The sequence below is a fragment of the Canis lupus genome, chromosome 34, assembly GCF_003254725.2.
Source record: "Canis lupus dingo isolate Sandy chromosome 34, ASM325472v2, whole genome shotgun sequence".
NCBI classification, from domain to species: Eukaryota; Metazoa; Chordata; class Mammalia; order Carnivora; family Canidae; genus Canis; species Canis lupus.
In genome coordinates this window covers 39,568,070-39,584,743 of record NC_064276.1, presented here as the reverse complement: position 1 = coordinate 39,584,743, position 16,674 = coordinate 39,568,070, and the positions used below count along the sequence as shown (strand labels likewise).

At 32.7% G+C, this 16,674-nt stretch overlaps 1 protein-coding gene across 5 annotated transcripts in view; it reads right to left on the bottom strand.

The window, feature by feature from the left end:
- The window catches only part of NAALADL2 (N-acetylated alpha-linked acidic dipeptidase like 2), a 1,264,638-nt gene that overhangs the window by 134,015 nt on the left and 1,113,949 nt on the right, over positions 1 to 16,674 (bottom strand). For all 5 annotated transcript variants that reach the window (XM_049105642.1, XM_049105641.1, XM_025425633.3 and 2 more), the window contains one exon: positions 9,096 to 9,191. In XM_049105642.1, the coding sequence (XP_048961599.1) occupies positions 9,096 to 9,191 (96 nt within the window). The remainder of the gene's footprint in view (positions 1 to 9,095; positions 9,192 to 16,674) is intronic.

The following is a 16,674-nucleotide window of genomic DNA, read 5'->3' as shown; positions in this document are numbered from 1 at the left end:
TGAACAAGTCTGCATGTAGTTCTTTATTAATGACAAACGCAATATCCTAATTGGTAGGGACTTTTTTCACTTTTGAAGAAAATATTTCTAAAATGGATTACCTTCTTCCTAGCTATCTTAAAAGTCAGTAATGATAAGGGTCATAATTCTTTCTCTTGACAACTAGAAAACATAATTATGACTGTTCATTATTTTATTTTAGAAAGTGGAATTATTACTATTTGAGCCTCCACTAATGGTCAAGAACACTATAATTTTAAATGTAATTCATTCCTAAACCTTAGCTTATAATATCAAATAGATATATTAGTAAATAAATCATAATTAAGTCTAACTAAATATTATTCTATCACAAACAAAAGTTTTATTTGCCCTTCAAACAAAAATCTGTTTGATTTATTCAAATCCAATTCTCACCCGGTTCCTAAAATTCAATTTAATATTGTTAAAGTATTAGTATTTGTGGAATACATTCATTCTATCCTAAAACATCAATTGCTGTGAACTCTTTGAGAGACACTGCATAATTAAAACGCTGGCTACTAAATGACAGAAAAACTGCAACTTTTAAGTATTTTCAGTATTACACCAATAGCTGCAGACTACATAGGTCCAAGGATGATTTAAAAACAAACAAACAAAAACAGGATGATATTCAGACTGTCTTGGAAAAGAGGACATACAGGCATGCATATATATATATAAATCCAGAGTTTTTCAAGGAATAATATGGAGAGTAACGAGCACTGAAAATTTGTATCATTGATTCATTCATACCACATGATGGGTGTGTATGTGTGTGTCTGTGTGTGTAAGGGGATCTTTTTTTTATCATAACACATGGGGACAATGGTTACCATCCCCAGGTCGCGTGAGCATCATGATCAAAGTCCATTAAAATAGACTCGGAAAGACTGCTCAGATTCTTCTGGTTTGTTGTCTTATATTTGATTTTTTTTAATAAGTGGTTATTGCCTGGGGCTTTTAAATCTTCTTATTATACAGAGGCTTTATTTCAACAACAGTTTTTGGGAGGACATTTGACCTGCCTACCTAGAGCTAATCTGTTATCCATTGACTGGATTGTCCTTTGCCTCTGTACTTCTGCATCACTTCAAGGATGATATTGTTTGAGAAAGGGTGTGAAAAGACAAAGAATCTCATGTTCAAAGTGAGGGGCAAATGAAGAAATTGACATTAAAATTCACTTTCAATTTATTGACATTTACCAGAAATAAGAAGGATGTATTTAGCTCAGACAAAATTCAGAAGTGTTACTTTATGGGACGAGGCTATCATCATTTCCTGCATCACACATGAAAACTTTCCAAAGTAGGTTGACTGTGTCTTTATAAGATTGCCGTATTATTTATAGGTGATCATAGAGCTTCCTATCCTGATTTATATCATTAGCATATTTATGTTCTGCAATAAATACGTGTTAAAATCAGTCAGTGTATATATTGAAGAAAAAATGTATGCTAAGAGAATCACAGCTTTTCTCCTTCTCTTAATGTGCAATATTAACTCTCTTAATTTGATGAGACAGAAATATCTATTTTGATGATGAACTACCCTTTAAAAAGGGTGTCAGATTTGACAGGTGTCTATTGTGTAACAATTTGCTTTTGAGTAACAAAAACAAAGACAAAAAAGAGAAACTTATAGCATAAGGTATGCCTTTAGAAACTGTAATACTTGTGCCATATAATGAAAAACAATAAACCAAACCTCTCTAGGCAAGAGAAAATATAGTCAGCACCATTTCCAATTTCAGTAAATGAAGATATTGAGTTTAATTATACATTTATGAAGAAAATGCACACCTATAAAATTTCCTTTTCAAAGCCTACAAGGTTGGTTTTAATATCCCATCATTTCCCTTGAGTAGCCCCAACCAACATTCTTTATCACAAAGTACAATCTCTGCATTGAAAATACATATTTGGGATATTTTCTGGTTTAGCTCATGTCATGAAACACAGTGTAGATCCCTACGGAGACATCTTGCATCTAGTAACAACAATTTGATATAACAGGAAAAAAATTTCAAAGTATTTTTTAAAATAACAAAACTCTTAAATCTCACAGCTTCAAAATAACCTCAAATGTACAAGTCTGATTAAAGCCTATCATTATACTTGCTTTGCTAAATAGAATACAGTATTCTCATATTTCATCCAAATAATATATCAACATTAAAGATACTTGGAAGACACTCAGATTTGCTCATTCAGATTAGAAATCGGAGCCAGGTTTTTAAGCATTTAAAGAACTGTACCAGAAATCTATTAGCTCACGAATACATGGCTGTGGGATTCATGAAACTGAATAAAAGATATCCGGTCTCTTCCTTTTTCTCTGACTTTACATAAGGGCTACTATGCTATGATTTTTAAGCAATAGCTTAGAATGACATCTCCAGAGACATAAAATCCTTCTGTATTTTAGTCTGCCTTTGTGTCCTATCGTTATAAAATCAACAGATTCTTTTAGCGGATTGTTTTCAGTTGCCATGCTCTGAGAATCTTAATATCACAACAACTGGTACGAACATAATTTATTAGTGACATTTAAAAATAATCACAGATTCATATTTTGCAAATTATGTGTTTAAAATAAATTAGCAGGATATAACTGTATTAGTCAAAGTCATTCTGGTTATTACCTCTAAATGTAACTAATATCAGCTGAAACGGTTAAAAATTAGAATTATTTAAATGTTTTCCATTATTGAAGACACCACCACTTGCCTTTATTCACACCACTGCAAAATTGAGTTAAAATTTATAGCTATAAGTAAGGGCAACTATAACTACTTTGTTAGAATACAAACTATATAAGAATCACTAGTCCTGACTTCCAGGCTTTATACAAATGCTGCCTTATTCTGCAATTTAATCTCACTGCGATACTTTCTCCACACGCATAATAGGAATGAATACTATATTATTCCTATTATTTTTCTCTTTGGAATATTGCAATATCCAAATAATTTTATAAAAGATCTCTATTTTGACATTATATAAGAAAAGGAAGAACTGCATATACATTTAAAAACAGTATTTTAAAACCCCTGTACTAAAAATGTATTAATATTGCATATCCTACAATAATTAAAGAAATATTTTTTTTCTTAAATTAGATGGAAAAAAACAATGATATGACTAGTAATTGGTATTTCTTAAGGGAGCTCACCTGCAGAATTAGGTCATTTGCTAGTTTCCATGGTACCACATGTGTAAGGTACTTTTCATTTTCCTGGATGTATCATTCATACTCAGAGATTTTAAAGTATAATATAGAGCATTTGGGGTTCCGGAGGAAAAGTACAATTAATTCAATAATGCAATAGATAGCATCTTTCCTCTCCTTCCCCAAATGCTATATATTGACACTTGATTTTAAGCCCTTTCCTTTTCAACATATCTATAGTGTGTTGTTTAAAAAGGGTTATCAATCATCATTTATTGAGTGTGGATTATGGTGAAAATTCATCAAGAAAATGCTAATAAAATATATTAAATCCAAAAGGATATAAAATAAATACAGGGTGTTACATCAATTAAAAGTAGAGCAGGGGCGCCCGGGTGGCTCAGTCGGTTAAGCGTCTGCCTTCGGCTCAGGTCATGGTCTCAGGGTCCTGGGATCGAGCCTCATGGCTTCATGCTCCTGATGCTGTTGGGCTCCCTGCTCAGCTAGGAGACTGTTTCTCCCTCTGCTTCTACCCCTTCCTTCCCGTTTGTTCTCTCTCTCTCTCTTTCTCTCTCTCTCTCTCTCTAATAATAAAAAAAATGAAATCTAAAAAAAAAAAAAAATGTAGACCAAAGAAATGGTTGACAAGTCATGTGAACTCTATGGATAATGGCAAAGAACTGAGGATTGGGCATAAATGAAGAGAAAAAAATAATTCTAAAATTCCAAACAATTGGTTCAGAAGTTACAGTGACCAGTTGACCAGGCAAATACACTTTTTTCCTGGATTTTTAAATATTGTGGTAAAATACACATAACATAAAATTTGCCACCAGTCATTTTTAAGTATGATTGAGTGGTATGAAATACGCTCCTAATGTGTAACCAGGACCAATATCCGTCTCTGGAACTCTTATGCCTTGTGCAAGTTACAAGGTGTAAAACTGAAACTCTATACCCATTAAATAAAAATGTCCCATTCCTACCCCAACCTCCAATCTATGTTTTTTTTTTCCTCCTTGGTTTCAATTACTTCAAGTACATCATATACATGGAAACATATAGAATTTGTCAATTTGTTATTGGCTTATTTCAACATGGGTGAAACTCTTCAAGTTTCACCCATGTTGTAGTCTGTGTCAAAATCTCCCTCCTTTTTAAGGCTGAACAATATTCCATCGTATGTATACACCCCATTTTACGTATCCATTTATCCCTCCACGGACACCGGGGATGTGTGCATGTTTTGCTATTGTGAGTAATACTGTTATCAACGTGGGTATACAAATATGTTTTCAAGACTCCACTTTCAATTCTGTGGGTATTTACCCAGAAGTGGAATTGGTAGATCATATAATTCTATTTGTAATGTTCTGAGGAACTGCCATAGTTTTCCACAGCAGCTACACCATTTTATATTCCCACGGACAGTGCACAGGGGTTTCAATTTCTCTACATCCTTGTCAACACTTGTTATTCTTTGTTTTGTTTTGTTTTTAATAATAGCCATCTTAACGGTGTGAGGTTGTGGGGAAATATGCCTTTGAACACTTCCTCTTTCTTATAATGTGTCTTTTCCAATGGATCCCATAAACCATTCTAGCCTGGGTCATTTGTCCTCTCCCTGTCACTCTTGCTCCTCTGCATGAATATTGTCAGGGCAACATTCTTGCACCATCGGTAATGATGAAAATGTTCTATGATCTGCGCCATCCTATGCAACCCTTAGTCATATGTGGTTACTAAACATGTGAATTGTGGCTAATGATATTGAGGAAATTAAGTTCTGGTTTTATTTAATTTATTTTTTAATTTAAAGCTACATGTGATAAGTCGTTATTACATCAGCTAATGCCTTGGATTCTATTTCTTCCTGAGCTCCAATCGTGTATCCAACTGCCACCATGACAGATTTGTCTAGATGCACGAAGTATCCAAAATTCCGCATGTTCGATGCTAAACTCTATCACTTTCTTCAGCTCAATGCCCAATTTGGTTAATTCAATAATATTAACTTTGCCCATAATGGAACTATTCAAATTACCCTATACTCCTCACTCTGCTTCATGTCCCATATCCATTAAAGAAAGTACACATCATCATTTCTCACACAATATTACCAACAACCTGCTTTTTAAAGAATTCTCAAGGGTAGCTCATTGACATTACAGATGAAGTTAATATTTCTTAAAGTCTTCAAATGTCGCCTTTCTGGTGAATTTCTCAAATCTAGCCAGAAGCATAAACTCCATCTTCATTCTCCTCATAACTTGTTCATATCACTATCACCTCTTTTAGTATGTTACATTGAAATGATTTCCTTACCTGTTTACTTCTTTGGACCCACTCCCATGTAATAACTGTTTTTGTATTTCAAGTGTTTTGCTTCATCCTTGGCTTATAATAGGCTACTAAAATACTTAGATAACTAATAACAATTTATGAGCTAAATGTTGAAGATTTAGAAACATAACTAGAAAAGTCCTAGGTAGAGAGGGAGAAATAAGCCTATTCCAAAACATAAATCCATGGAGATTTTTATTCACTTATTAAAAGATTAGCAGCTCAGATTTATATTGGTATTTCATTCATGTGTAGTCTTTGGAGAAATTAGTTTGGCTTCTATGATAATTAAAAAAACAAGTACTATTTTTAAAGGTAATTATAGAAGATAAGAAAACATCTCCAACATCAAGACAGTATGTCCTGCCCTTCGGCAACTTTATACTATACCACCTGACTGTCATTGAAGCAATGATGAATTACACCTTTTAGCATCAATATTGAGTCTCTCATTCATTACTTTCTTAGGTTGCATGCTTTATATCAAAAAGACAAATGCCGACATAAATTCATACTTTGTAAAAAATATATTTTTAAAAAGCTACAGGACAGCATTGGAAAGCTACATACTAGGACTCATAGCTCTTATCCCATGTGTGAGTGCAGTTTATTTATTTTCATTTTTTTATTCAGAAAAATAACACCATTGATAGACTCTTAACTTTTTAATACTTAGGAACTATAATTTAATTTTACATATGTCTTATTTGGGATCTATAGCAAAGGCCTAGAATGTAAAGTTACTCATTTGTGAAGGATAATAGATTGCATTACATGAACATTTGTATTAGATGTATATGCTTGTTATATTTATTTAATTAGGCAAAATAAATATGTGATTGTGTTATAGTGCCATGTACTGAATTCAAATTTTATTGGGAGGAATAAGGAATAGTATCTTCAATATTTCAAATTACTATAGATTTCTTTAAAACGTTTTATAATTGGTATATCAGTAATTGTGTTTTATCATTTTCTAAAGTGTTTCTCCCATTTCACATCAGCTTTTCAGAATTCACAGCGACAGAACTTGAACATAACTGGATCTTTTTATTCAAAATCCATTGGTAATTTCTATAATATCTCACTGTTATGTAAAAAAGGAGTGTACTAAATACATGATATACTATGATAATACCATTATTATTCTTACTGAAAAAATATTCCAAAGGCCTTGATCAATCTTTTACAAATTAAATTATATATTCTCTTTGTACACACTAACCTACCAGTGTATTCTCAGCATTTAATCAATTAGTTTAATTGTACACTTTCATATCTAACTTATGCAGGTAAGAGTCTACTTTCAAGACATCAGCACTCATACTTTTTATTGTGTTAATAATTATACTCAATTACATCCATTATTGCATTTCCAGAGAAAATGTATACGTTGTCTTTCAATCTCACAGAATCCCAGTGAGGAAAGCCCTTATGAGTGTATTCCTTTTTGATGTAGAAAATAAAATAAAGTTTTACTACATTAAATAATAAGTTGATAGCCAATGTAGTAAAATCTGGGCTCCATATATCCATATATCCTAGTCAGCTCCACCATATTTTTATTTTTATTTGGTTGTTGATCAATGAAAATTTGACCTTAAAATAAATTATTTATTAAGTACCTTTTGTTATGGTTCCCTAGTTTCTCCTACTGGTAAACTAAGATTGAACTTCTGAAAGCACAGTTTCTTCCCCTGGCCTATCTCTCTAACATGAATGGTCACCATAAGTAAACATGATGATTAGGGAAACAGTATCAACAGTAGATAAATATATTTGGCCATGAAAAGTGCCACAGGCCACTTACTTCTGCACTTATGCATGATTTATTTCTTCACAGAATGTTTTCCATCATCCATTTAATGGGTTAGTATCTGTTTACATGTGAAATAAATTTGAAAATAAATGTGGAACCGGTGGTAATGTCTGTGCACAAATTTGTGTATTCTTTCAAAAGGTCTCTGACTTTCTGTGTTTTACACTAAGTGCTGACTTCATAAATATGTTCAGCCTATGTCCTACTCTACTCCACTCCCTTCTTGTCCCATCCCTACTTCCCAACATGCTCTTAGAAGTTGTGGAGTGGCCAAGACATCACTGTGTGTTTCCACTTCTCACTATACATCTGATATCACTAGGGTCTCAAATTATTCATTCCATAAAAATCCAGTGAACTCCCTGACCCAAAGGAAAGCATAAAAAAATGGAGAAAATATTACTCTTCCATTGCCCTAAAGTCCTCTAATGCTTCACTTAAAAATAAGTAAGTAAACCTAACTTTAAGTATCCAGAATATTTGAATGAATACACACATCTGCACACAAACACCCTCATCTAAATGTATGCAGATATATATACTCATTTAAATAGGTACATAGATATATAGATATAGATATCTATTTTTATCTATCAATCTATCATCTTTAGAAGTATTAAGAATATACTTAATATTTTGAATACTAAGGAACTATTTTCCTTAGTAAAGGGGGCACTTCCATATTGCTATATCCAAATAAATATGTATATTAAAGGATGGGTACATTAAAACTAAATCAAAGAAGTGAAATAAATTTCAAAGCAAAGAGGTATAAATATAGTTAAGATTTAGATATTTTGAGCTAGGAGAATTTTAAGTAAAATGTGGTCCAAACTCCTCTTATTTCAAAAGTTCAGAAGAAATAAATTCACAGTTTTTTAAAAAGCTAGGGTAGACCTAGAATCCTAGTCTGTATTCTGAGTTCATTCTAATGCCATTTACTGAGTTCAGTTCATTATATCACATTTCCTGTTCATGAAAGAGAAAAATAGCCGTGTAAAATTTCACTAAGAAGATTTAAGAATGATTCAATCTTTCAACTAAGCATATATAAATATGGATTATTTTAAATGTGCTGAAATGCCAATATTCTCTATAAACTCTATCCCCAAAAGGGAGGTTATGACAGGTTAAACAAATAGTTGGTAAATGTAAAAATTCATATGATGTCATATGATGTCAGAGATTAAATTTATTTACTCCATATTGTACAATCTAATTTTCTCCATATTATAAACTCACAGCTAAGAGTTTTAAGAAAAATGTAGGTACAATCATTTAGTATAAAAGCATTTATTATAAATGCAGTCTTTTTTTTAAAGAGCCATTTTTCTTTTACTGAAATTAAAAAGTACCACCGCAAAAACCGAGTCTCTTAAATACTGAAACAAAACTTTGAAGATACAAAAATTCAAAGACACATTTTTACTGCCCTTAATCAAAGGGTGTACTTGAGAGTATACCACAAATCTACTTTCAGATGAATAAACAACTCTAATTGTTTTATCAAAGATTGATCTTGAATACAAATTATGCTGTTGGTCAGTATGATCTTGATTGAGTAGTTTATCATCTTCACTCCTTAGTAAAATAACAGGAGGTACTTAAAATCTTTTCGAGTATATTTTATAAATGAAAGTATAAGATTTATCTTGATTGATTATTTTCCTTTTCTCCATCTACCAACAAAAAAGAACAAAACTTTCCTAACTTGCTCATGAATGCTGTTATCTCCTACCTTGGTAATGGTTTCATGAAGGTTGAAAAATGGATCCATTTCTTCAATTTTTGCTGTGCGTTTAGGAAAAAGGGCCTCAGAAAGAAAACTTGGACCCTGTAGAAAAATCAGAAAAGAAACATTTAAAACTCTTCATTGATTTTGTTTTTCAAGTGCTTATTGGATTTTCCTTAAAGATTCAAAAGGACTCTAAATTGCTTTAAGTTTTCTGTGGATTGTTGGCCTTAATTCTACTGATCTAATTAACCCAATTGCAGAATACTTATAAATTAAAGAATAGAATTCTAAAACTCTTATTTGTATTTACAAAATTATTTTATTTTATTCAGAGGAGGTGATTCTTTGCAGTCCCCCCTTTTTTTCAAATGCAAACTTATATGTAGAGTAAGATATCCTGATGACAAAATCTCTATCTGAAACCCTTTCTCTGATTCATATATTAAATTTTATGTTTTAAGGCTGGTAGGATGGCATTTTTTTTTTGTAACACAATTACCATCAAAAAAGCCGAGGTAAACATGTGCATGATATTTTAAATATTGCAAAACTCACTTCAAAGCAATAGTAAGATATTTTGGATAGATAGGTCTCATGGTCCACGTGCTTCCAATAAAATGATAGCATGTTGGTTGTGTCAGAACATTGGTGTTGAAAATGCTTCAAATTAATCAGAAAAACTTTTTTTTTTTTAATCAGAAAAAACTTTAGTCATTTTGTACCTCTAGGTGTAAACAAACCTCAGGATATTAGAAGACACAGGATGCTGACCATGTTAGTATCTACTATCCTCTAAATATTCATGCTTATTAAAAATTCCTGTATTTAAATCCTAATCTCCAAAGTAATTGTATTAGGAGGTGGGGCATCTGGGAGAGGATAAGATCATAAGGGCTTCATCCTTGTAATTGGGATTACAATTGGGGTAGAAGTTTGCAACCTACAAAGAATCCTCACTCCATCATGTTGGCACCCTGGTCTTGGACTTCTTATCTCCAGAACTGTGAGAAACAACATTCTGTTGCTTTCTATGCCATTCAGTCTGTGATACTTTGTCCAAAAGGACAAAGATGTTATCTAGAATAATGCTCTTGTAGTTATCGACATTATTAGCATCCCACAAGAGGACTATTACTTACCATATAAATATAGCTTTTACTTGAAAACCTGAAGTAACTAGGATTTGTGTAGAAAATAGAAGAATTGGGTTAAGATATATATGTATATATGTAGACTACTGAATGATAGATAATCTTTCTGAAGGCTTTCATAGGGAAGAAAGATGAAACCCAATCCAACCAGCAATGACTACAACAGGGTAGCAAATTTAAACTGAATTCTATTAGACCTATTCAATAGAGCTGTATATTAGAGCAATCTAGCAGCATAGACTATATAGATCAATGATGAAAAAAGTTAGGATGATGTAATGATGGACTCTGAAGTCATATAGATGAGGACAAAAACCAACATATTAATAATTCCCTATAAATTAAATAATTATGTACTCAGGCATACTCTTCATCCCCTATTTGTACAATATTGTGATCAAACAAAAGTAATTCAGCTATTTGCTCCAGTATATTCCCACTTGGGATAAGAAAACCATGAATCAACCAAAAAACATATCTATATAGGCAAACAGAATATTTATAAACACTTGCTTTATGTTCCCCTCCTCATTTTGGCTTGTAATCTAAAACTAATTTGCCAGAAACTGCTCAATCCCAACTAGTACTCCACTTTTTATGGCTTACCATAAAACCACACAACTAGGCCAAAATATCATAAATATCCTTCCCTAGTTTCTCCATTTGGAGAGTTTACTAAGACTCAGTGTTATGGGTTGAATAATTCATATGTTGAAGCTCTAACCTTCAATATCTCAGAATCTGATGTTATTTGGAAATAGATCATTGCAGATGCAACTACTTAATTTAGAATAGGGTTATAATGGGGTGGAGTGGGTAACAGATATGCACACAAGGAGAAAACCATGTGAACATGAAGGTAGAGATTGGAGTGATGGTTGACAAACCAAGGAACTCCAAAGATGGCTAAAAAACCACAAGAAGCAAGGCAAGAGGCTTGAGATGGATTTTTTTGTCACACATCTGAGAAGGAACCAACTCTGATACCACCTTGAACAATAGATGTCCTCATACTCAATCTGTGGTACCTTCTTACGGCAGCCCTGGGAAACTAATACACTTAGGATGCAATTCTTCCTTACTGCAATAGGTCTCATAAACTTAAATTTGTTTATTAATAGGGTTTTTTGGGGGGCATTTTGGACAGTCAATATAGAAATATATTAAAATTTTGGTTCTGCCACTTAATTATGTTATCTTAAACACTTTAATCTCCAAAGGATTAGTTACCACATCTAAAAAAACTTAAACATCGTATACTTCACAGAGATGTTGTGAATGGTCCAATACCTGCCATACTAGAGAGCTTATATTAATGGCATTGATGATGAAGCTAATAGCAATAAACATCATAATGATGCTGGTAAGGGTGGCAGTGATATGGTGGTAATTGCAGTACGATGGTCAACTAAAGGAAATCCAAAGACCTCTCTATGATCCTATGAAAGGGCATAATTCACATTTAGATAGGCCTATTTTTCTAAAGAGAGATATCTTTGAATCAACTTTAATAAAAGAATGGCATGAATAATTTGCAGCATTCATTTTCATTTAATAACTTAAGCCTGAAGTCCTTAAAAAGTTTGTTTCATGAGTAGTTTTAAATAAACTTCTTGACATAATTTTATCTTATTAATTTTCCTACCAAAGCAAAACTTCATAAATAGTGCAAAGGTAAAATAACAGCCCCCCTCAAACTGAGTGATCCCATACAAGATAAATAGGGAATTATAATTAATGAGGTTTTTATTGAACTTTAAATTATTTAGTAGCAGTATATGTTAATTTAAATTATCCATTATGAGCCTTATCCTCCAATGTAATCCCTTTCTCTGTCTTATTCTTTCACCTATTTCTTGCCATACCATTTTTTTGTTTCTACTCCCTCATTTATTAACTTAAAAAGTATCCATGTGCCCCTTCTACATGCCATTTACTGCACTAACTGCAGACATGATCCTTAATCTCATGGAGTTTAAATAATGGATTTGAACACACAAGACAGCAAATATCACTGTCTTTGAAAGTATTACAACGTTACCATTCTGTATATGCATACACACACACACACACACATATAACATTATTATTCATAGACAGGTATTTATATATCCTGACATAAAAATAAAGAAAAGATTAAGAGAGGGATATATGCTTTGTGAAAGTTTTCTACTACTATTATATTAACTCTGAGTGATGGCTGTTTAATAATGGTTCCCATCTGGGAATGAGAGGGAAGTTAGGCACCACTAACCACTTGGAAAGGACTTTTGTCTAGAAAAATTATTGATTGATTAAAATAAAGAAGTAAATAAAAATAGATGAAAAACTTAACACTATATGTCTGCCACCTGCAGATCATAATAAAAATATTACAGAAGAAGGGATACTGATAAATAAAAAAGTCTAACTAGGATATGGGGTAAAATTCCATTTGTCACTCCAGTCACAGACTTACTTGTCCTTCCTGTAACATTCAGCCATATTTAGGACACTGTCTTTCTTTCAGCTCTTTTGTCTAACATCACTGAGTTGATCCTGCTGATTCTTGAGTTGCATATTATTCTCTCCATGAAATGGATTTCCTTTTCTTTTTTGAATCTTACTGTCATTTTTAGGTGGTCTACTCTCAGTCTTCTCTTTTCCACAAGCTAAGGGGTTTTATCTACTTTTCTGGCTTCAACTACCATCTTCAAAATGATGATTTCCTAATCTTTGTCTCCAGATCAGATTCCTGTTTTTAGTTCATCATTTTGTTTGTTTATGAAATCCTTCAGATATATCAACTTATGCTCCAAATCATGTGTTTCTATTTGTTGCCTTCATTTCTTGGATGATAGCATTATATCGATATTTTGCCTTTATTTATATATATATATATATATATTTTTTAAATTTTGTGCCGTTCTTGGCTCCAGCGTCTCTCACCCTTTGTACCATAGAGTTACATTAGCCAATTCCCTTATAATCTATATATTTAGACAATTTTCTACAAGTCTTTATCTATTGCTATAGTCATTTATTATTTTATCCAAACTCTGGTCCCTACTGACTAGAGACCAAAGTTTAAAATCTTTAGTATGATATTTCACAAACAAGTCCTAGCCTTTTTTTTTTCTTTCACTTTAGAACAATTCTTTCTTTCCCATAAGCTATTTTTATCCATATAGCTTCTGGTTATAGTGCAGCAGGTTATTCACCAAACAGGACCCACCCTTACTTTTACTATCTCTGTTCCTATACTTATGCCATTTCCTCATCTGCCAGAAATGTTCTTCCTCCATCTGGTTATCAGGTTTCTTTCTATAGTTGCTTTCCTTGATCCTCACCAACCCATCAGAGTTCATTGTGCTCTTGTCAGTGTTTTAATTCCACATTATATTTACTTCTACTTATCATTTATCACATTGTGTTTCTGTCATACTTCAGTTTTCTCTACTATACTATGAGCCTTTTAAGACCTGGGATCACTTTGTATTAAAATAGTGAAAACTGACGGAAAACCTTGAGTAAGTCATGAATTTCTCAATCTTAGTATCATCAATCCATAAGGATGAAAAATGTAAACATGCTGGTCCTTCTCAGAGAGTTCATGTCAAAATTAAGCAAAGAAACAAAGTATATAAATGTGCTCAGGAAGGAGCAAAGGACTACCTTAAAACTGATTTTTTACACTTGTCACGAATTGCTCTTGTTATGTAAGCAAAGTTAGAGTTCTGAAATTAAAATTACTATAAATACGTGCTGTGTATTGAACTCCTTGTGAAGTTTCTCTTCTACAATCTACAGTTGTTAAGACTTATAAACCATTTCTGTAGGACAGTAAGTCCTTAGAGGGCTTTGAATACAGCAAGTTATTTTTTCAAGTGTGTGCTGAGGATGGTACTCATTGATGCTTATAAGGGGGGGGGTAAATTTTAAAAAGATATGATAGGAAACAGGGAGTTTACATAGAAGGCTATTGCAGTACTAGAGTGAGAAAATGTGAACAATCGCCAAACTGTGGAAAGAGTGGAGATATCCACTGACAGATGAATAGATAAAGAAGATGTGGTATGTTCTCCCATATAATGGAATATTACTCAGCCATCAAAAGGGATGAAATCTTATCATCTATATTGACATGGATGGAACTGGAGAGTATTATGCTGAGTGAAATAAGTCAATCAGAGGAAGACAATTAACATATGGTTTCACTCATATGTGCAATATAAGAAACAGTGCAGAAAATCATAGGGAAGGGAGGGAAATTGAATGGGAAGTCATCAGAGGGAGACAAACCATGAGAGACTCTTAACTATAGGAAACAAACTGAGGATTGCTGGAGGGAATGTGGGTGGGGGGAATGGGGTGACTGGGTGATGGGCATCAAGGAGGCCACATGATGTGATGAGTGCTGGGTGTTATAGGCAACTGATGAATTACTGAATACTACATCTGAAATGAATGATGTTCTATATACTGGCTAATTTAATTTAAATTTTTAAAAAAAGCTATAGGCTAAACCAGGACAGTAGTTGTAGAATTAGAGAGGAGGGAGTCAGTTTGATAAATGTTTAGGATAAAATGTCTAAAATAAAGTACTTGGTAATTAATTGGATGTGTAAGTCTTAAAAGGAGCCTAGATTGCAAGTATTTCCAGATTTGATGAAATGAGTGGATACAAATTTCATTAACTTAGAAAATATAGAAACACATGAGAATTTAGGACAAAAAATAAGTTTTAAACATTTGAAGTAAGGTATTTGTGAGATATCCATCTAAATTTATCCCAGAAGACGAGTGACTATTATTTCAGATGTTTTTGGTTCAAGACCAAATTCTAAACTGAAATAAAAAATAAAAAAAAATGTGTGAGAAAATTTGAGAAGCATGCACATAATAATCAAAATGTAAAGAGGACCATACATAGTGAGTGTAGCACAGATCTCTGAGTAACAGCGAGATCTCTGAATGGCACCTATACTTAAGGAAAAATAAAAACAAAATCTATGAAAACATTATAGATAGAATAATCAAAGTAAACATCATCATATGAGTTTGATTTTATGAGACTCAAAAAGATAGAGAATGTCTGAGAATGAATAATCAATGCTTCAAAGGAAGTAAAGAAATACAATAAGATGAAAATCATCTATTGGAAGTCACATTTCAAAGACTCCCAGTGCCTTTTGTCAGAAGAGTTTCTATGGATTAGTGAGCACAGGACACAATGCAATCAGTTGAGGAGTAAATGTGAAAAGTGCAACATTATGAACTACCTTATTCTCTCTAGAAATTCATGTTAGGTTGAGTGAAAAGTTAAAAAATATTTATCACTACCTGAAGAGAATAAAAGAACCAAGGCAAAGTGTATTTGTTGTTTTAGACAAGATCGATGTGAACTTATTTTTAATGTGAGAGAAAGCATCCGGAAGGTCAGATGATATTTTTTTTAAAAAAAACATGAAAATTTTAGGGAAATAAATAGATCACAGTCTTAAAGGGAAGGAATTACAAGCTCAGGAAAATTACCCAGAAAAATGAATTGTAACTGGAGGAGCCATTGGAGAGACAAGTGTTGAAATGAGGATAAAAATATGGTGGAAGAGTGTTAGTGCCTATACATAGGGAAGAAAACACTCAAAGGTTATATTCAATTCATTTCTACAATAGATGGAGTTGACCAGACTTTAACTTACTACCATACCAAAATACACCCTTTGAATTTTTTTTGGGGGGAAATAATCATTTAAAATATTTAGTTCATGTAGGTGTAAAGGGCATTGATCTAAAAAAAAAAATTCTGCACATGTCTTTTCTGTGTACTTGGCACTTAATGAACATGATTTAGGTGAATACAATAATATTTAATCCACCTACGTATCTTGAAGGTGGAATCGATTATGACCCTCTCCTTACAAATGGGGAATTGAGAACCAATGAGTTCCACATATGAGCTCAAGGTCATACCATAAGTAAGTGGTAGAGTCTGGATTCAAACACAGATTTTTCTGACTCCGCAACCCATGCTTTCATTCCTATGCCATGCCTACCCCTTACTGCCAAAATTCTCCTTAGCTGAAGATTTTGATTTCTTGAATGTCAGTGGAAAAGGATGATTTTCTCCATCTCTTGTTCTAGTTCCCTCCAAGACTTACTCTACTCTATATAAGCAGCATGAATGCTATGTACAGTTAAAAGATATAATCAAAGACTTCCTGCTTAGACTAAATAAAATTGAATCTAAGAAGTCCCACATGCATTTCCTTCATTGTAATATTCTCCTTTCTGCAAAAGAGAATATACACATCAATACTTAAATTTAATATATGGAATTAAAACAATTGCAGGCTTTGAATGGCACTGACATTCATAATGTGCTGGGCTGATGAAAAAGGTAATTACAGCCATAATTTTGGAAACATAACCTTCTCATTACTATTCAAAGT